At 44.1% G+C, this 20,736-nt stretch overlaps 2 protein-coding genes across 11 annotated transcripts in view; one reads left to right on the top strand and one right to left on the bottom strand.

Annotated features, from left to right (window-relative positions):
- Nucleotides 1-19,576, top strand: part of TCTN1 (tectonic family member 1) — a 33,426-nt gene extending 13,850 nt beyond the window's left edge. The window contains exons 5-15 of one of the 4 annotated variants that reach the window (XM_047759757.1): nucleotides 1,393-1,480; nucleotides 3,800-3,909; nucleotides 5,300-5,320; nucleotides 10,039-10,173; nucleotides 11,199-11,324; nucleotides 11,971-12,056; nucleotides 12,560-12,700; nucleotides 13,905-14,067; nucleotides 16,056-16,181; nucleotides 16,630-16,774; nucleotides 17,659-19,576. In XM_047759757.1, the coding sequence (XP_047615713.1) occupies nucleotides 1,393-1,480; nucleotides 3,800-3,909; nucleotides 5,300-5,320; nucleotides 10,039-10,173; nucleotides 11,199-11,324; nucleotides 11,971-12,056; nucleotides 12,560-12,700; nucleotides 13,905-14,067; nucleotides 16,056-16,181; nucleotides 16,630-16,773 (1,140 nt within the window). In that variant the 3' untranslated portion in view covers nucleotide 16,774; nucleotides 17,659-19,576. Of the gene's footprint in view, nucleotides 1-1,392; nucleotides 1,481-3,799; nucleotides 3,910-5,299; nucleotides 5,321-10,038; nucleotides 10,174-11,198; nucleotides 11,325-11,970; nucleotides 12,057-12,559; nucleotides 12,701-13,904; nucleotides 14,068-16,055; nucleotides 16,182-16,629 lie in introns of all 4 variants that reach the window. The other 3 variants (XM_047759758.1, XM_047759760.1, XR_007132137.1) reach the window with 3 other exon arrangements.
- Nucleotides 17,726-20,736, bottom strand: part of HVCN1 (hydrogen voltage gated channel 1) — a 35,835-nt gene continuing 32,824 nt past the window's right edge. For 6 of the 7 annotated variants that reach the window (XM_047759763.1, XM_047759761.1, XM_047759762.1 and 3 more), the window contains one exon: nucleotides 17,726-18,579. In XM_047759763.1, the coding sequence (XP_047615719.1) occupies nucleotides 18,179-18,579 (401 nt within the window). In that variant the 3' untranslated portion in view covers nucleotides 17,726-18,178. The remainder of the gene's footprint in view (nucleotides 18,580-20,736) is intronic. The other variant, XM_047759767.1, reaches the window with a different exon arrangement.

A 20,736-nucleotide genomic window follows, 5' to 3' on the forward strand; every position in this document is an offset into this window, starting at 1 on the left:
TTTTTTTAGGGCCACACCGAGGCATATGGAAGTTCCCAGGCTAGAGGTTAAATTGGAGTTGCAGCTGCTGGCCTGCACCACAGCCACACAAGATCCGAGCTGCATCTGCGACCTACATCACAGCTCAGGGCAATGCCAGATCCTTAACTCTCTGAGTGAGGCCAGGGATCGAACCTGCATCCTCATGGATACTAGTCAGATTCGTTACTGCCTGAGCCACAACTGGAGCTCCCCAGAAGTGGGAAGTTATCCACATTGTTCTATAAACTTCCTTTTTTATTCAGTGATACATTTTATGCATCTTCCCACATCACTGTAAAAGTTACCATTTCTTGGGAGTTCCCTTTGTGGCTCAGCGGTTAACAAACCCGACTAGAATCCATGAGGTATGCGGGTTTGATCCTTGGCCTCGTTCAGTGGGTTAAGGATCCTGCGGTGCCGTGGCTGTGATGTGGGCTGGCAGCTGTAGCTCTGATTTGACCCCTAGCCTGGGAACCTCCATATGCCGCAGGTGTGGCCCTAAAAAGCCAAAAAAGAAAAAAAAAAGTTACCATTTCTTGGTCATTTCTCATTTGCCAGGCACTGTGTGGAGCTCTTTAGACATACTGCACATAACCCTGGGAAGGCTATGTCATCGTCCCCATTTAAGTGATGAGAAAGAGGAGGAGCTAGTGCTGAAACTACATTTTACTAATCTGTAAAGTATTCCTTCCATGGATGTATTATTATTTATTATTGAGCCATTCCACTATTTAACAAACATTCATTTCTAGTTTTTGCTGTTATAAATAATCCACAATAAACTTTTTTTTTGGCTGCACCTGCATTATGCAGAAATTTCTAGGCCAGGGGTTGAACCCACGCCACAGCAGTGACAACTCCAGATCCTTAACCACTAGGCCACCAGGGAACTCCCACAATAAACATTCTTTTAGATACGTATTTTTTATCCGTTTATATCCTTAAGATACGATCCTATAAATGGATTAACTTGGTCAAAATGAATGGAAATTTAAAATACCGACAACTAATTGCCCTCCAGAAAGATTGCAGGAGTTTGTACTCCCAGCTCCAGTGAAGGAGAGGGCATGTTTCCCCCTTGCTGGTACCTATGTGAGCTTCTTACATACTTTTCCAGAGGACTAGAAATAAAATAGCCTACAATAGAAATGCCTGCAAATGTAGCAGCATGCACATGCAGAAACACATCCTTGAAAGAAAAAGGGTAGGACAGCTAGATGTAAGCTCCCTGCGGGCAGGGACCACATCTGTGTTTTGTTCATCCCTGTGTTCCTGATGCCTGAAATGCTGCCTGTCACATAGCAGGTGTCTGGTAAGAGTTGATCGGGTGCCTTAGTAGCACCTTGACACTGTCGGTTGTTCTCTTTGCAGTATGGGGCGCACCTGCAGACTTCAGATTCATTTTTGAGGTTTCCTTCACCCCTTACATCATCTCTGTGTACCGATAATAACCCTGCAGGTAAGAGAATGGCAGTTTCTCTTTCTCTTGCTCTTAAATTTATATGGAGTTCCCCTAGTGGTGCAGTGGAAATGAATCTGACTAGGAACCATGGGGTTATGGGTTCGATCCGTGGCCTTGCTCAGTGTGTTAAGGATCCGGTGTTGCCATGAGCTGTGGTGTAGGTCGAAGGTGTGGCTCGGCTCTGGTGTTGCTGTGGCTGTGGCGTAGGTCAGGGACTACAGCTCTGATTCGACCCCTAGCCTGGGAACCTCTAATATGCTGCGGGAGTGGCCCTAAAAAGACAAAAAGACAAAATAAATAAATTTATAGCAGTCATAATTAAATGGGCTTCATAACTACAAAGAGAGAGTCTTAGAGTTGAAAGAGGCCTCAAAGATTTTATAGTTTCCCACCCAGTGCTGGAATCTTTCCTACCACATGCAGTCACTGTTGAGCACTTGTAATGATGGGGAACTCACTACCTGCAACCAGCCCACTCAGTTGTTTAACTATTCCAGTTGTTGGAAAGTTCTTTCCTCACTGGAGCTTAGGTTTGTCGTAGCTAACATTGATTAAGCATTTACTGCATGCTGGGTGTTGTCTTAAGTGATGGCATGTGTTTTTCCATGTGATCCTTACAGTGATTCTCGGGGGCAGGGGGATTATCTTCATTCTTTAGATGAGGAAACCGAGAAACGTTGTTTCTTCTTTTTTCTGTCTTTTTTTTTTTTTTTTTTTTTAGGGCTGCACCCATGGCATATGGAGTTTCCCAGGCTAGGGGTCCAATCAGAGCTGTAGCCATCGGCCACAGCCACAGCATTGCAGGATTGGAGCTGTGTCTGCAACCTACACCACAGCTCACGGCAACACTGAATCCTTAACCCACTGAGTAAGGCCGGGATCGAACCCACATCCTCATGGATAATGGTTGGGTTCATTAACCACTGAGCCACAATGGGAACTCCTTTTTTTTTTCTTTCTTTCTTTTTAGGGCTGCACATGTGGCATGTGGAAGTTCCTGGGCTAGGAACTGAATCAGAGCTGCAGCTGCTGGCCTACACCACAGCCGCAGAAACACCAGATCCTAATTGCGTCTGTGACCTATGCCACAGCTTTCAGCAACGATGGATCCTTGACCCACTGAGCGAAGTCAGGGATTGAACCCACATCCTCATGGTTACTAGTTGGATTCTTAACCTGCTGAGCCATAGCAGGAACTCCCACATTCAGTTTCTTGCTCAGGCTCACTCAGGTGGCAGTGAAGCAGGGATGCAACTCATGCAACTGCCTCCCATGGATCCTACTTCTCCTTCAGTTGCATCATGGAATCGTGGATTAGCCCTCTTGGCAGTGGAAGGCAACAGGCATGGCTCTGCAGTCCTTAGCCAGCCTCACTGTGCAGAAGCCTGCTAAGCCATGGATGGTAGCATGTGGCCTAATGAAGCAACACTTGCCATATGAAGGAATACATTCTGTTGAGAAGATGCTTAACCTTGCTCACACAGTAGGAACAGTAAATTAAAACCAACTGAGATATCATTTCCACCTAATGGATTGGCAAAGTGTAAGGATGTTAAGGCTGTGGAGAAATAGTCACTTGTCTATATAGCTGGTGGGACTAAAAATTGGATTAGCCTCTGTATTGATACCACTTTGGCAATAGGTATCAAAATTGCAAATGAATATGCCCTTTGACCTAGCTGTTCTAGAAGCTGGTCCTGCAGAAACTCTGGCCCACGTACAAAACAATAAACTACAGCATTGTGTATGATAGCAGAGCTGGAGACTGCTTACGTGTCCATTCATGGGGAACTGATTGAATAGATTATGGTGTGTCTATAATAGAATACTAATTATTCCTAAAAAAGGAGGAGGAAGCTCTTCATGTACTAAGGTAGGCTGAACTCTAAGATGAATTGTTCAGTGAAAAAAAACCAACAAAGGGCAGAATATATATTGTGTGTTTGTTTCCAAAAGGAGGCAGAAATACTAAAATTATATTTATATACACACCTTTATTTGCATAGGATATTTCCAGAAAGATACGAGAAAGTTCATGCTGATTGTCTCTGGGGAAGGGAACTGATAGTTGCTGGGGGCTGGGGACAGGGTTCAGAGGGAGACTTATCTCAGTATCTTTTTGTGCCTTTTGAATTTTGAGTCATGTGAATGTATCACATATTTGAAAAATAATTTTTTAAGCCCTATCTTAAGCAAGTTTTGTGTCATAACTTTGCGGTTTTACTTAGATTACAATTTTTCAGTTACCATTGGACAGTTGAAAATTTTCTTTTAACATTTTTTTCCCCTTTTCCTTGGGAATGTTACGATTTCCAGCATTTCTGGTTAACCAAGCTGTTAAGTGCACCAGAAGGATAAATTTGGAACAGTGTGAAGAAATAGAAACCCTGAGCATGGCTTATTACAGCAGCCCTAAAATTTTGAAGGTAAGAATTATTTTGAAGTGAAACCGATTCATTAGATTTGTTTTCTGTTCTTTGTACCCTTTTAAAATATGACAACTAGAGAATCAGTTCAGTACATGATTGACACTCCAAATTTTTCTTCTCCAGTTCTTTAGAATACTGATACCAAAGATTGAAATGATCACTTAAAATAATTTTTATTTTTTTATAGTTAGCTCATATTTTGCTTTCATTTTTTTCTTTTTGCTTTCAGTCATTTTGATGGTAACCAATAATGTCTGTCTCATGAATTTAAAAAAACCTTTATTAATAACCAAAAACTTTAGAATTATAAAAGCATTTTAATGACTATCACAGAAATGATTATATTAGCACCAAAAAGTTCTTTGTGGTTGGCAAATGAAATAAGCACCCAGGAAAGGACAGGAAATAGGTGTGCTGGAGAAGGGAACAAGGCCCCTTCTTCCTGCTTGCAGTGACTGAAGCCTGAACTGAATAGATGAGAGAGGAAGCTGACCCACTCAGTGGATGACGTGGAGGGTCACGGGGGAGAAGACATTTGACTGTGATTAAAGACCATATGATGATTGTGAAAGCCTCTCTCTCCTCCTGATTTCCTTCTTTTGCAGTAGGGAGTGTGGGAGTAGGGGGTCCATGGCACCTGTATTCATTGGAGCTTCAGTTTTCAGAATCAAGTTTAACCTTTTCCTCTCCCCGTCAGCCATCTATGCCTGTGAATTCTTCCAGCTGCTATGACTTCTCACAGTTGTCCTGGAAGCAGTCCCTCAGGCGTGCAGGCATAGTTCTTTTTCAGCTCAGGGCCCCAGACATTTCTACTCATCTCCCTTCCCAGAGCTCCCAGTGGCCTAATAGGATGTCTTGTGGTTGGAGGTGGGGACAGGAGTGAAGGGAAGGCGAGTCCTTCAGGATAAGAGCTCCAGCTGCACTGTGGAGCCAGGAGCTTGGCCTCGAGGCAGGAAGAGCAGTTAGGGGACCAGAGCTGGGCAGGCAGTGGTGTCCTTCTGGTGAGGACAGGCCCAGTGCAAATGACCAGGAGGATGGGAGCCATGTCTCCATTACTGTGCTGTGATGACCATATGGAAAATACTGAATAATGACCGAAGTCCACTGAAGTATGGAGGCTTCCAGAGATGAGCCCTGCCAGACTGGTCTAGTGAGTTTCCAATCTGAAGGAAATGGATGTGGAAGGAGAATATAAAGTTACCTCTTTCATTGTGATGGAGATTACAAAAATATAGATAGATGGCAAGTCTTTATTAAGAACATTTCTGTTTTCCTCTTTGAGAAATCTTTAATATGGCGAATATGCCCTTTAACCCACACTCCAAAAAAGCAATAAAAATGTTTCTTTTTGTTGAACTTAACAAAATTTGTTGTTCTTTTTATCTAGGTGCCTGGTTCAGGAACAAAGGTAAGAGTACTTCTTAGTGGAATTGTCTTATTTTGGAGCCCTTTGAAATGAATACATTATGATTAGAAGGGTACATTTTTGCCAGTAACAAAAACATTTGCCGGAAAGCATGAAGAAATGAAATAGGGAAACACCTTATAAACCACCTTTTTATGATCACAAAAGGGTCATATTTTCAAATTCCCTTAGTTTTGTAGTCCACACTTGTTCATATTTAATGACCTAGCTGTCTTGAGTGACTGTGTGGTAGGTACTGTGTGATAGGTTCTGTGCTTTTAGGGAGTGCCTTGATGTTGTCTCAGTTTCTTGTCAGGAGAGCTGGCTAGCTCCCAGCATGCTATGTGTCCATGTAGAAGATAGAAACATTTTGCCCAGTGAATGTATACACTCGTGTAGGAGGTGAGCACTCTCAGAGTAGCTTCCAGGGTTGGGTCACTGGTAGGTTCTATTCAAAGCCTTAACGCCCCAGCCCAGGGGCTCTCTAGGGCTGTGGTCAGGAAGCCACATCTCTTTGTGGATATGTCAGAAGGATGGTGGATCTTACCTCTTATTTTGGGGTTTGCGTCCTGTGCCTGCCTGTGAATACAGTCCCCAAGAAGGCCCAAGGCCATGCATGACCTTGTCCTTGTCTTCCAATGCCTGGGGAACCTCAGCCTTGGTTCCAAACTCTGCTTTGCCGTTATTGGGTGACATGTACTTCGGTCTCCCCAGTTGCAGGTGGGGGTAGGTGTCTGCCCCAGAGGCTTGAGGTAAGGCTCCAGTGAGAGGACACACAGGTGGTGATTGGCGCGGCGTCGGTTACGTGGTACTCTGCAGACAGCAGTCCCTGCTGTGATTGATTTCATCAAGTCTCTGGTCACAAACATGTTCGAGATAGCCATCTGGGAGGAAATAGTCTTGTGACTTTGGATTTCACACTACTGTGTGTGGGCCTGGATGTGTGAAACTGCTGCCAAACTTATTTTTTAATTAATTACTTAATTTTGGCCACACCTATGGTAAGTGGTAGTTCCCAGGCCACAGACTGAACCCATACCATAGCTGTGATCCGAGCCACTGCAGTGACAATGCTGGATCCTTAACCTGCTACACCAAAAGAGAACTCCTGTCAAACTTATTTTAGTTACAGTACATCTTTAAGCAGAACCTTCCCTGGTGTGTAACATGGATCGAATCCAAAGCCCTAGTTGGAGCAGGGGTGGGGTCAGAAGCCCTCTACCTGCGCAGTCTCCCCATCTTCTGTTTGGTCCCTCTGGAGGAATCCTATGGCTCCTAGGGACCCAGTTTGAAAGCCATATAGTAGACCAGCTCTTAAATACCTCCAACCACTAAAAAAATGCTTTTATTCTACCATTCAAAGCTTGAACTGTCTGTGGGGGCAGCCTCCCTGTCCACCATGTGGCATCAGTACTAAGGTGGTTTCTAGTATGTATTGGGCAATCAGTGGACAATTCAACGAATGAAGGTTTGGTTCAATCAAGTAGGGAAGACCTATTATGAGAAATAATGGGACATTACTGAGGGGCATGTATGTGCCAGGTTCTCTTCTAAGCACTACTCCAGTCCACGGTCCTCGAGTTGTTCCAGCCATCCTAGGAGATAGGTCCTTTTGTTGGCACTCTCTGGCACATGAGTCAGAGAGATGCATTAGCCTGCCCAAGGCTACACACCGGAGAGTGGCAGAGCTGGGGCAGTAAACCAGGCTCTCTGGCCCCAGAGACCTTATTCTTAACTATGACACTGGACTAGCTCTACTGTGTGCCAAGCCCTGAGTTAGAAGTTTCACACATTCTCTCTTTGCGTTTTGTGGCCACGTGTTCAGGACTTCTAACTCAGATCTGTGTGGCACCAGAGCTTGTGCTTATATCCGAGATGTGTTTAATTTTATTTTTATGCATCCATGGCATATGGAAGTTCCCAGGCCAGGGGTTGAATCTGAGCACCTGGATCCTTTAACCCACTGCACTGAGCTGGGGATCAAACCCATGCTGCCACAGAGACAACTCTGGATCTTAACCTGCTGTGCCATAGCAGAAACTCCTAAATTAAAAAAAAAAATTTTTTTAATGCAGCTTCCAAAGTGAGTGAGAGGATCAGGAATATAAAAATTGGATCCAACCATTAAATGAAGCCCATTATGATTGCCTGGAATAGTTGTCAGTATCTACTGAACCATTAGAGAAAGGTCGTCATGGCCCTGTCGTTCCATTGTTAAGTGTGCTTTAGTTCTTTGCCTTTCCTAGCTTGTGAATGGGAGACATTGAATAGGACATTCAGGAAACCAGAACAGCGCTAGCATTTCCATTCCTCTGACTGTTCCATTTGATGTTGATAGACTAGTGCAGCCCTTGTCACTTAACCTCATCCGTCGGTCTTCACAAAGCTGGTTTAAACTGAACCCTTCTGTGTCTGCCAGCCACCCTCACTCACCACGAGAATGGCTCCTCAGCGGCTTGTGTGGAAGGTGTGCCACATCAGGACATGCTCAGTTAAAGGATCCCAGGGTTGTCTGATGACTTAAACTTACGAGATAATTAACTCAGTCGCGTGGGACTCCCTGCGGAACTCTTAAACCCAGTGGTGCTGCTTGTTACGCAGAGGACATTGTGATGACAAGTGTTGCCCTTCTGTGACTCCGTCACATGACTGCCCATCTTTGCTTCTAAACCATGTCATGTTCTTTTCTATTAGAGGTTTGACTTATAAGGACAGTTGCAGGTCTTCTTGGTCATGGGAGCAGACACATAAGGACTACTTGTTTATCTGTAAATGACAGTTGGAATACTTGGTAATTTTGATTATAAACAGCATGGTACATGGTTGAGGGCAAAGTTCAAAGCAATGTAAACAACTCGATACAAGTTAGATTCCTCCCTAAACAGTGGTTTCTAAGAGCAGACATTTAGAGCAAACGTCCAGTTTGTCTCACGATATGAAGCAGCCCAAGAATCTAAAGGTTTGAGCCATTTATAGGATTGCTTGGTGCCTTGTCACTCTGCCATGAGTGAAAAATGTCCTTTAATAGCATTGGTCTGACCAGGGCTTCCTCATTGTGCTTCAGGGATTTATCTGTCTCTGCTTTTCTTACCCATGTCCCACAGCCCTGTGTGTGTGTGTGTAAGAGTGCATGTAGAAGTTGTGTATAAATTGGGTCACAGGGGTTGATAGGGTTGAGGGGATGGACCCTGGCACTGTGTGGAGAATGCGTACGTGTGTGTATAGAGTGAGTGCATTTTTTTTTTTTGTCTTTTTGCTATTTCTTGGGCTGCTCCTGCAGCATGTGGAGGTTCCCAGGCTAGGGGTCTAATTGGAGCTGTAGCCACCAGCCTACGCCAGAGCCACAGCAACTCGGATCCGAGCCGTGTCTGCAACCTACACCACAGCCCACGGCAACACAGGATCGTTAACCCACTGAGCAAGGGCAGGGACCGAACCGGCAACCTCATGGTTCCTAGTTGGATTCGTTAACCACTGTGCCACTACGGGAACTCCTTTTTTTCTTTTTTTCTTTTTTTTTTTTTTTTTTTGCCGAGCTGTTTCTGAGACCTATACCACAGCTCATGGCAACGCCGGATCCATAACCCACTGAGCAAGGTCAGGGATAGAACACACAACCTCATGGTTCTTAGTTGGATTCGTTAACCACTGAGCCACGACGGGAACTCCCAGAGTGAGTGCATTTATCAGGAGCTGTGGTTTGCATGTGAAAGTTTATTATGCATTTGATGGTGTGATAGGAATTCACACATCATAAAACTTATATTTAAAGTGTGCAATTCAGGAGTTCCCGTCATGGCGCAGTGGTTAACGAATCCGACTAGGAACCATGAGGTTGCAGGTTCGATCCCTGCCCTTGCTCAGTGGGTTAACGATCCGGCGTTGCCGTGAGCTGTGGTGTAGGTTGCAGACGCGGCTTGGATCCCGCGTTGCTGTGGCTCTGGCATAGACTGGTGGCTACAGCTCTGATTAGACCCCTAGCCTGGGAACCTCCATATGCCGCAGGAGCGGCCCAAGAAATGGCAAAAGGAAAAAAAAAAAAGTGTGCAATTCAGTGGGTTTTGGTATATTCACTAGGTTGTGCACTAATCGCACATTCCAGAACATTCCCATCACCCAGTTAATCCCAGAATATTTCCATCACTCTCCAAAGAAACCCTCTGCTCATTAGCAGTCACTCTTCATTCTCCCTGAACCTTTTCCCCCAGCAGAGAAGGGTCTGTCTCTGTGGATTTGCCTGTTATGGACATTTCCTATAAATGGAATCCTATAATATGTGGCCTCGCACATTGTTCTCAGGAATCATCTGTGCTGTAGCCTCATTCCTTTTTATGGATGAATAATATTATATTGTGTAGATAGACTGTATTCTGTTTATCCATTATCAGTTGATGGACATTTGGGTCATTTTCAGTTTGGGGTGATCATGAATACTGCTGTGAACACTTGTGTTCAAGTTTTTGTGTGAATGTATTTTTGGACATAATCATTTTTAGCATTTAGGTTACATCCTCAGATACTTTCTGTATGAATGTATATATGTATTTTCATATATCCCATATTTGCAAATATGGAATTCTGGTATGCATATTATTCTGTGCATGCTTTTTCCTGCTTGGCAGTATATCCATGAAAGTGTGTTTCAAGTTTTTTGTTATTTCTAATCCATTCACCTCTGTTGTGGTATGTCTTTAGTAATCCAAGACTTCTTTACTTTGCAGGTCCCTATCACTGTTCAGTCCATTGTCATTCAGTCTCTAAATAAAACACTAACCCGGCTGGAAGGCATTGACTTATTGAAGCCAAGACATGTGGAAGCTGGACACAATAAAATCTGCATTAACATTGTTCTCAAGGTAGGAACCCAATTTGGCTTCAAAAAGTTCACTATTTGTGGCCAACTCAAGCCTGCATGGTCCTAAGGGGTAGTAACTGGACACTCTCCAGAGGGGGCTCTGGCCCATCCGAAGGTATTGCTTGTTCCAGCTTCCTGCTTGCCTATATCCTGTCTCACCAGAGGACACTTCTCTGGCTGTGAAATAATCATGTGTGATTTTTCTCCAGATACCTAGTGACTTGTAAGAATATATCAGGGGGAAGTTCCCATTGTGGCTTAACGGGTTAAGGACCCAACCTTGTCTCTCTGAGGATGTGGGTTCAATCCATGACCTTGCTCAGTGGGCTAAGGATCTGCAAGTTGCAGTATAACTTGCAGATGCGGATAAGATCTGGTGACCCCTGGCCCCGGGAACTTCAGTATGCCGCAGGCGCAGCCATAAAAAAACAAAACAAAACAAAAACCAGGGAGTTCCTCGGTGGCTTAGTGGGTTAAGGATATGGCATTGTCATTGCAGCGGTTCAGGTCACTGCTGTGGTGTAGGTTTGATTCCTGGCTCTGGAACTTCCACATGTTTCAGGCATGGCAAAAAAAAAAAAAAAGAAAGAAAGAAAGAAAAAGAAAGAAAAAAAAGGGAATACATCAAAATTTGTTCTTGCTGCTATTCTAACAACACTTTTTTTTTTTTTTTGTCCTTTTAGGGCCCTACCTGCAGCACATGGAACTTCCCAGGCTAGGGGTCAAATTGGAGCTGTTGTTTTAACACATTTATCTGCAGAGACAGGCTGATTACCTTTTGCTCAGACCAGCTAATTTGGAACTTATGTGATTGGGTATACAGAGCCTCAAATGACCCTATCTGTCAGCTGAGGATGATGCTGGGGTATCACCTCCCATGATCCAATTGGACAGGAAGAGAAAAGCTTTAACACATGGAGAAATATATATATAGGAGGCAAATATATATGTTTTATTTTAGTCATTAATATAGCAATATAAATGTATTTGGAACAGGTGTATTTGAAGTGTCATTTTGTTTTTTAGGTAAAGTACAGCCTCACATATACAGATGCAGGTGAAATAACAAAAGCTGATCTCTCTCTCCTTCTGGGAGCAGTTAGCAGTGCAATGGTTCCACTCCAGCAAAAGTTTGACATTTATTTTATTCAGGTAAATTTGATGAATTTTGCACAAGTGTGTAATGGCCAAGTATAAAGAAATCATGATTTAGTGAAAAGAATCTTCAATTAGAAGTATTAACACATCTGGAATTCAGTGGCTCAGTGGAAATTAATCTGACTGGTATCCATGAGGATGCAGGTTCGACCCCTGGCCTTGCTCAGTGGGTTAAGGATCCGGCATTGCTGTGAGCTGTGGTGTAGGTTGCAGACATGGCTTGGATCTGGCGTGGCTGTGGCTGTGGTGTAGGCAGGTAGTTATAGCCTCATTTCGACCCCTAGCCTGGGAACCTCCATATTCCGTGTGTGTGGCCCTAAAAAAAAAAAAAAAGTATTACCACATTTGTTTGTACAGAATAAAGGGTTGTGTGTAGCATGTGGAGCTTATAATGAAATCAAGCCAGAGTCCTTGTATCTTTTCCATTTGGGAATAAGATTCTCTTCTGTGTGAGCCTATTCTTTTACAGCATGCTATACTCCTACACCCAGCAGATATATTTATAGTTCTGAGTAGGGGGAGAAATTCTTTTATTGGTTGGTTATCCCAGATTTTATTATGAAAACCATTTCATTTTCCCCTCTGCCATTTCCTTATTAACATGAGAATTACTTGGGGGCATTTCTGCACTGTCTTTCAGCAAAATACAAAGCCAGTTCCTCTCAGTGGAAACCCCGGTTATGGTTTGGGGCTCCCGCTAGCTGCTGGATTTCAGCCTCGGAAGGGATATCCTTTTTGGTTCTGTAGAGGAGCTTGATTTCCTTGTCCACGTGTGTGGGCCACACTTTTCTTTACTGCTGAGGTTCCTGAGGATGGGAGAGACCAGTCTCGGCCAGACATGCTCTAGGTGGCTCTGGTGGGTGGTGAGTCTGCACAGCAAGCAGGGCAGTGTGGGGCAGGGTGAATCAGTGCGGCCCAAGAACTGTCTTACAATGAAAATCTTAAGACAGAAAATTTGACAGATATTTAGATGTATTTTACACTTAAACAGAGACTCAAATTGAGTGATTTTGAAAATTTGGAATTAATTTTGAAGGACCAGTTTGAGAATTTTTCTTTGAGGATCTCCTAATCAAGGAAAATACTTTTTTTTTTGCCTTCTCCTGGGAAATAACTGTCAAAATTCCAGCGGGGTAATTTGGGTCTCATAGGCCTCACATTACATGTGTGACACCATCTGCTGAGTCAGCTCTGTCAGTACCAGGCAACTCCCTTAACTTTCTATGAAAGTCTGGGATTATTCAGACCACAAATAGATACGGACAATTTACTATCCTTCGTAGCACAACTGAGCAAGACTGCTTAGCAATAGAGGGGATCCGGACCCCAGTATTATTTGGTTACAACATGCAATCTGGCTGTAAACTCAGGTAAGAGACTAACTCGTGTTGAACAGAAAAGAAAGCATTTCTACCCTTCCCCATTTTAGTCAAATCTCTGCATCAGCTGCCAAGGTCATTAGCATTATTATTAGTGGATGGTCGCAACAGTAACAATAACTTATAATGATGTAGTTTTCGGTTTTCTTATTTTAATTCTCATAGCCATAAACCATTTGTCATGATTCAAAGGAAAATTGTTACAACCGTTTTGCTTAGCAAATAAGGCAGAGTGAAAATCTCAAAGCTTTGTATGTTTTGTTTCTAAGGTGGCCTTGCACTTGAATTCATAGAAAAATACTTTCCCTGAAGTCCTTCCTATACTTCTGAATTTTAATATACTCAGCACAGCTAACCTAATGAGAAGAAGCCTGAATGTGATCTCTGTTTGTAATTTATTTTTTTATTTTCAAACATAATGTAAAATGTCAAACAGCTCTGGATGGCATGTTCTAAAGATAGCAGTTCTTACCCTCATTTTCCCCATCCCAGAGGCAGTCCCTTTCAACTGTTATAGCTGATTTTTTGAAAATTTACCCCCAAATCTTTAGCCCACATATGAGACTATTTCTTGTATATACACACACACACATACATATCTATTCTCTTTCAGATTTTTTTTCCATTATAGGTATTACAAAATACTGAATCGGAGTTTCTGTTGTGGCTCAGAGGGTTAAGAACCCGACTAGTATCCATGAGGATGCGGATTTGATCCCTGGCCTCTCTCAGTAGCTTAAGGATCTGGTGTTGCCATGAGCTGTGATGTGGGTTGCAGATGTGGCTTGGGATCTGGTATTGCTGTGGCTGTTTGGCTGTCAGCTGTCCCTCTGATTTGAACCCTAGCCTGGGAACTTCCATATGCCAAGTGTGTGGCCCTAAAAAGAAAAAAAAAAAGGAAAAAAAATCAAACTAGTGACTGTAGTTCTCTGTTCCCTACAGTAGGTCTTTGTTGTTTATCTACTTTATTCTACTTATTTATTGAGTTCCCACTGTGGAGGGTGAAGATTTGGCTCTTTCTCCTTTGATCCCTATCCCACCACACACTGCTTCCCATCCTTATATCTCCCCAGGATATTGACATCCTTATTTTGGTTAGACCAGTATTCATCACTGACATTAATTAAAAAAGAAAAACTGCAGGTATGAACGAACAATCACCTCATTCAATTGACCTCGTTTTCCTTCCCAAAAGGCTGACCAAAACTATCACATGTCGGCTGGCAGCCCAGAAGGTGAAGAGCCTGCTGAAGGGTCAGGGCTTCCCAGATTACGTGGCCCCATTTGGAAATTCCCAGGCCCAGGATGTGCTGGACTGGGTGCCCATCCACTTCATCACCCAGACATCCCATGTGAAGGTAAAAGGGGAGAAGTTGGAAGGCCACATGCCGGTGGGTAGGGGGCACCTATTATTGTGGGGGTGCTCTGGATAGGAGCCTGGACAATGTTGTCAGATGGACCTGGATCCTGAGTCCTGAGTTTGCCCCACTGTTGCCTTTGGCCAGCAGCTGGATGGGTTTGAGCCTGTTTCCTCACCTGATAGCTCTGGTACCGACCCCATGGGCTTGCTGAGGGTTAAATGAGGTGATGTTCGTGGTGCCTAGAGGTTAGTCTATACATGGGAACCGCGACCAGTCTCCATCCTGTTCCTGGTTGGCGTTATACGAGGCCTCCTTTAGACATCGTGATATGATAGCTGTGTCAGGATTGTCTCAGCAAGACTCCCCCATCCACATAGCTGTCCCATCCATTGTTCCCTGGTTTATAAAAGCAGTCCACATGTGAGTGCTTTCAATTCTAAAGTTCCCAAAGGAGTTTAATGGAAGTTGACATTCTACAAATAGGTTCCGGATCACATGTGGTTCTTCTGCCCACCTTTTTCTTTTGTCTCAGCAGTCAGAGTGTGGGCCGCCCGTCACTGGAGGCGTGCTCTCCATCTTATCCTTTAATTGCCCAGCTTTTGCTTGTCACAGTTGCTTCAGGCCTCTCATTATCTGCTTGGTGTATTTATAGCTCGGGGATAAAGGGGGTGAAGACTAGCTCGCTAGCTCTGATCCCGCCCTCCCCACCCGGTGCCCAGTGGAGACCTGTGATTACTCGGTCCCTGCTGTTCAGCTGCTGAGTCTTGGCTCAGCTCTGTTGCCCCATTGAACCAGGCAGGCTGCTTGGGGCTTCTCAGAGATGGGTTCAGACATCCAATTATGACCTCCCCCTCAGAAGGGAAGACAGAGTTGGCGGAGAGAGGCAGCAGGGTGGACATAAGCACTGCCCAGGTCTGTGCTGGTCCAGGGAGCTCAGAGGGCCGGGAGCAGGTTCCGTACCAGCCTTCCGGGTGGAGCGGCACAAGAGTATCTGCTAGACTCAGTCCATATCAGCTGCATCTCCTCCTAATAATATTCTCAAGGATTTTTCAGCCTGTAGATTTCTTCAACGGCAGTTCTAAGCCAAGGAATCTCACCCGTGCCTCTTTGGCAGGCACCAAATTTAGCAGGCCTGCTAGCTTCTCATGCCCTAAAGAGATGTATCTTTAAAAACTTTTTACTGTGGGAAACTTTCTTACCTACACAGAAGTAGAACACTACAGTGGAATTCCACCTCCCACTGTACGGCTTCAACATTATCACGTTTACCAACTGAAGAAACTAAAGGCAAGAAAGAGGTCTGGAAGGCCCACTTGCCAATTTTCCCCGTGGGGAAGACCAAACAAAGGTCCTGGGGCAGAGGCCTCAGGCCTGGCTCCCAGTGTCCAGCCTGCACTTGGGCAGCGCCATTGTGGCGCCAGTGCTCTCGGTTCAGATGGAGAGTTAATGTCTTTGACAACTTAAGACACTGTCTGTTTACCCTGATGTAACATCTTCATTGCCAACTGATGAAATAAGATAAATGAAAAGAAAGCCCTTAAATTTTCTCTAAGTGCATTTTAACATGGTATGCAGTCAGGTTTAATTTCTCTCTGATAATACTACTACTTCCCACTCCCTCCCCCATTGCCAGTTTCTCCTCTAAGGTATCTCTGTGGTGGATGTAAACAGGTAGGTGAGGTTAGAGCTCCTAAAGCTCTGGAGGTTCCACATTTAGCTATTAGAGTTACCACAACTCCCAGGTAAATGCTGGCCTCTTTAGAAATAGGAAGGGATGGAAAAATTATGCTTTAGGTGGAGCATTGAGTACTTTAAAATATGTGCTTTCTCTAAGCTGTTTTTATCTGAACTTCTAGAGTCTATTCATTCTCTTGTTCAGAACATTTTGTAATATGTGAAACATTTTATAATTAAAACTCTGAACTGCAGATTAAGTTTGACTTGAGGTTGTATAATACATTGATTAATGGCATTTTGTTTTGCAGGATTCTTGCCAGCTCCCAGTGGCTTTGGCTATAGAAGTGAAGTGGACTAAATATGGATCCTTATTGAACCCACAGGCTAAAATAGTCAATGTAACTGCAAATCTAATTTCATCTTCTTTTTCTGAGGTAGGCCTAACTTTAAAGGTATGGGTTAAGACATGAGTCCAGACAAAACTCAGTTGTGATAGATGAAATTTATTATTTTGTAAAAAAAAAAAAAAGATAATTATTAAAATTTAAACAATCTGAATTCTTAAAACAGCTTAGCAGTCATTATCTTTTAGAGGAAAAAAATTCCACTGAACACAGTGGTTTTAGTCACATTAGCATTCTTGTTTAGATTTGAAATTTACAGTTCTCATGAAAATTGAGCTGTGAATGATATTGATGTGTTAGGACAACCTGAATGACAGCTGTCTCCTCTGAGTTAATGGCTGATGAGCTCTCTGCGTGGCTACCAGATTCACGAACCGACAGCAGTTGGGTGAGGAAGGGAATGAGAGCTGTCCCACCTTTGTTATCCTGGTAACACGCTGGAAGGCAGGGCTTGCATCACTCTGACTTTTTATTACAGACCCACTCAGGAAATGAAAGGACAATTCTTATTTCTACTGCGGTTACTTTTGTGGATGTGTCTGCACCTGCAGAGGCAGGCTTCAGAGCTCGGCCACACATCAACGCCAGGCTGCCCTTTAATTTCTTCTTCCCGTTTGTTTGACGTAAGTCATTAAACAAGGAAACTACACCACGCCTGTAGACTCGAGCATGTGGGGACCCAGAGACACTCCACTTTATTATACTTAAAACCCTTGAGGTTGCCCCCAAACCAACACACTTCCCCTCGCCACTCACTCCCCTCCTTCCTTTTCTCCTTTTGGCAATTTCATTCTACTTGGTTTGACTTTAAAAGGGGCCCCCATCTGGTCTTGATCATTACCAGTGCTCTCAACACATAGGTCACTTGTGGAGACCAAGTTGCAACCTTGGGAAGTCAGCGAAGTAATCAGACCTTGAAGTAGCGCAGGCATTGAGGGTTTATCCAGTTTATTCATCCCCTGCTTTAATGTGAGTTACTTAAAAAATATTCATTGTTTTTAGTTCAGGTTTTCTATCTTTTCAGGTCCTGTTGAAATGAGTACAAAAATAGCAAATTATTGTATAAAATCGTGCAAACAGAGTACAAGGTCTCACGAGGGGATCTTCCTCCAAATGTCATGTTAATTACAGTGGCATCTTGGTCTAATTGCCATTTCTGTACTAGGCACTGGAGCCAGCCTGCTCTCCAGCTGGTGGGCTGGAATAGGATGCCACAGAGTGGTTCCAAGCAGTTGAAGCTGGAAAGAATATAGTAGGAGGGCCCAAGGGAAGGAGAGAGTTTATTTTGTACATTAATTGTACAGTAATTGAGAAAAATGTTGTCAGGTGGCAGAACTAGGTGGAACCAGCTAAGAGCTGGAGGATGCAGAGAGGGGGCAGGGGAGAACAGCTCCTGGGGGGAACTTGCGATAAGCTGTTTAGATCAGAACAGCTTGGAAATAGAAAAGACTCTTCTAGAATGTTTGGGCAGCTAAAGTAGCTTCCTTGTTTCTTCTTTGTCTTTCAGAGTCCCCATATGAAAGGATGCACTGGTTCCTCAACATACATGTGACATGAGACAACTGTACACTTGATGAGATTATATACTGCTGGTAACTGTCCAGCTTTGTTCATTTTCAAGCAAGAGGAAAGTGCTGGACATGAGAAAAGTATAGTTTTATGATACATTTGTTAGAGTGTGGGGTGGGATGGGGGATGGACATTCTCAGTCACGCCCAGGAAGACACAGAGCCTTCTGAAAGTCCGTGTCCCCAGAATCCGAGCTGGCGACAGTGAGGCAAGGCCGTCAAAGCAAACCTCTCCCGACACAGCCCCAGGAGGGGGAGCTATCCTTCTTGTCACAAGCGTCACAAGCCAGTAAGGCAGGGTCTTCCCTTCAGGGTGGAGCAGATAGCGTCTAGTTCACCTCACCAAGAAGTCCATGCTGTTTCAATAGCTTGTTAAGTCTTTCAATTTCTTGTTCCTGTTATTACAAAAGCAGACAAATAACTGGATTTACCTTCTGAGCCTCACCTGGCACGTGGCAGTCATGCAGTGAGCCCCAGGCACAACCCAGGGACACAGAGCTGAATGAACGCCATGCTCCTTGTGGAATCAATCAGCGGGCCCAGGCCAGGACAGATACCTGAAGGAGGGTGCCTGGTGCAGCTGCAGGGAGGGAGCTGAGTCTGAAAGAACCAGGAAGACGTGACCCAGGGAAGGGGGCTCAGGACTAAGGGCCCCGTATGAGCACAGGCCTGACAGGGAGGAGCACCCAGCTGGAGGGAGGGAACCCTCTGGGCAGACAGAGGGCATTTTCCCAACCATATTCTTACCTTCTCAGAGCAGCTGAATTCAAGGTGCTGGATCTTGGTGGCCAGTTGTATATTTATCTGTTTTAACCTTAACAGCTGCCGTTCTGAACGTGTCTTAACCGAGATGATGATCCCTGAAAAATAATTGCAAGGGTCTTTGTGATACTGGTTTCTCATTTAACCATTTGGAAAAAAACCCTGTATTCCTTATAAATGTACCCAGTAGGGAAGAGTGGTGACAAGTAAAACAGTCATGGCTTAAAGGCATCAAAACTGAGGGTCAGATTTTTTGTTTCTGAGCTACTTGGTACCCAGCTGTGACATACTTCTTGGGCTTGCACAGTGTGAGAAATCCTTAAAAATAATCACTGACCAGAAGAATGTTAAGCTCCTTAATATGGAGCTTGTTCACGACATTATGGCTGCTTGGCAGCAGTTGCTCCAAAGGCACTATGTACAAGCCTGGAAACATCGAGCTTGGGGTGGGGAATGTCACTTTCCCAACTTTCTGCCTCCAGAGCTGTGACCAGTTCAGCTGTCAGGTGAAGACCCGAATCTTGGCCAGTCTAGGGGAGGGTGTCATCAGCCTCAGCTGATGGCTCCATATGCCCACACCACAGGGGGGCCTTGCTTCAAAAGACAGCTGCGGTGGCGCTGCTCTGCCCCTTGCCGAGTGTGAAGGACTGAGTGTGGACGGTCACCCAAACATGTGGTGCCCACGAGGCTTGGGGCAACAGTCCGTAGTCCACGGTGTTCCTGGGTTTCTCACTGAGTCCAGTTTAGCCTCACATTGCTTTTTCAGTCATAGTACTAAGTTTGATAGCAATGTAATACTGGGCATTAGCTAGTCCTCCTGTGCCTTGTCACCACTGAGACAAGATGAACAAGTCTCAGACTTCTGGTTTCATCTGCAAAAGCAAATCTCACAACAGTGTGATGTGAGAGTACTGGATAGTAACTGGTTCGTGAATCATTTATAATCCGTTATGGTATATGTGCCGCACATGACCTTTGCACAGAGTGTTTTTCTGTTCAATCAATGAAAAAATATCAGCATAAGCATCTTCAGTATTATATGAAAAGCTTCCGTCATTTCCTTTGACAGAACCCAAATAAACGTTCTTAATAATCTTTGTTTTCATCCCTGGATCTTAACTGTCTGGTGCCCAAAGCCCTCCTGCCCGCACAGAGCTGCTAACAGGGCCCCTGCATTTGCTGGCTGGTGGGTGGTGCCACAGCATCTGGGCGCAGAGCACAGGAGGTGACGGGACCCACCATGACCCCAAAGGAAGGAGCTGGCAAGGGTGGGACAGGCAGCACCCAGTCTCCTAACAACAACCCATGGCCTGTCATTTTGGGCCCTAGTCTAGGGCTTCTCCCAGCTGCTGGCCACCCAAGCCACCCAGGGCTGCTTTAAAACTAACACCCCCAAACAACTCAACAGCAAAACAAAACAAAACAAAACAAAAAACCCATTTGAAAAAGTAGAAGACCTGAGAAGACATTTCTCCAAAGAAGACATATGGATGGCTAACAGGCACATGAAAAAATGCTCAACATCACTAATTATTAGAGAAATGCAAATCAAAACTATAATGAATAGGCAAGACATTCTCTGACATCAACCTTACAAATGTTTTCTTAGGTCAGTCTCTCAAGGCAACAGAAATAAAAGCAAAAATAAACCAATGGGAACTTATCAAACTGACAAGCTTTTGCACAGCAAAGGAAACCATAAAAAAACCCAAAAAGACAGACTATGGAATGGGAGAAAATAGTTTCAAATGATGCAACTGACAAGGGCTTAATCTCTAAAATACACAACGTACACAGCTCAACCGCAAAAAAAAAACAAGCCAATTGAAAAATGCGCAAAAGATCTGAATAGACGTTTCTCCAAAGAAGATACACAGATGGCCAACAAGCACATGCTCAACATCAGTGATTATTAGAGAAATGCAAAATCAAAACTACTATGAGAAACCACCTCACACCAGTCAGAATGGCCATCACTAATAAGTCTACAAATAACAAATGCTGGAGAGGGTGTAGGGAAAAGGGAACCCTCCTACACTGTTAGTGGGAATGTAAATTGGTACAACCACCATGGAAAACAGTATGGAGGTACCTTAGAAAACTAAATACAGAACTACCATATGACCCAGCAATCCCCCTCCAGGGCATGTATTCCGACAAAATTTTCCTTGAAAAAGACACATGCACCCACATGTTCATTGCAGCACTATTCACAATAGCCAAGACACGGGAACAACCCAAATGTCCATTGACAG

The sequence above is a fragment of the Phacochoerus africanus genome, chromosome 15 (assembly GCF_016906955.1).
Source record: "Phacochoerus africanus isolate WHEZ1 chromosome 15, ROS_Pafr_v1, whole genome shotgun sequence".
Classification (NCBI taxonomy): Eukaryota; Metazoa; Chordata; class Mammalia; order Artiodactyla; family Suidae; genus Phacochoerus; species Phacochoerus africanus.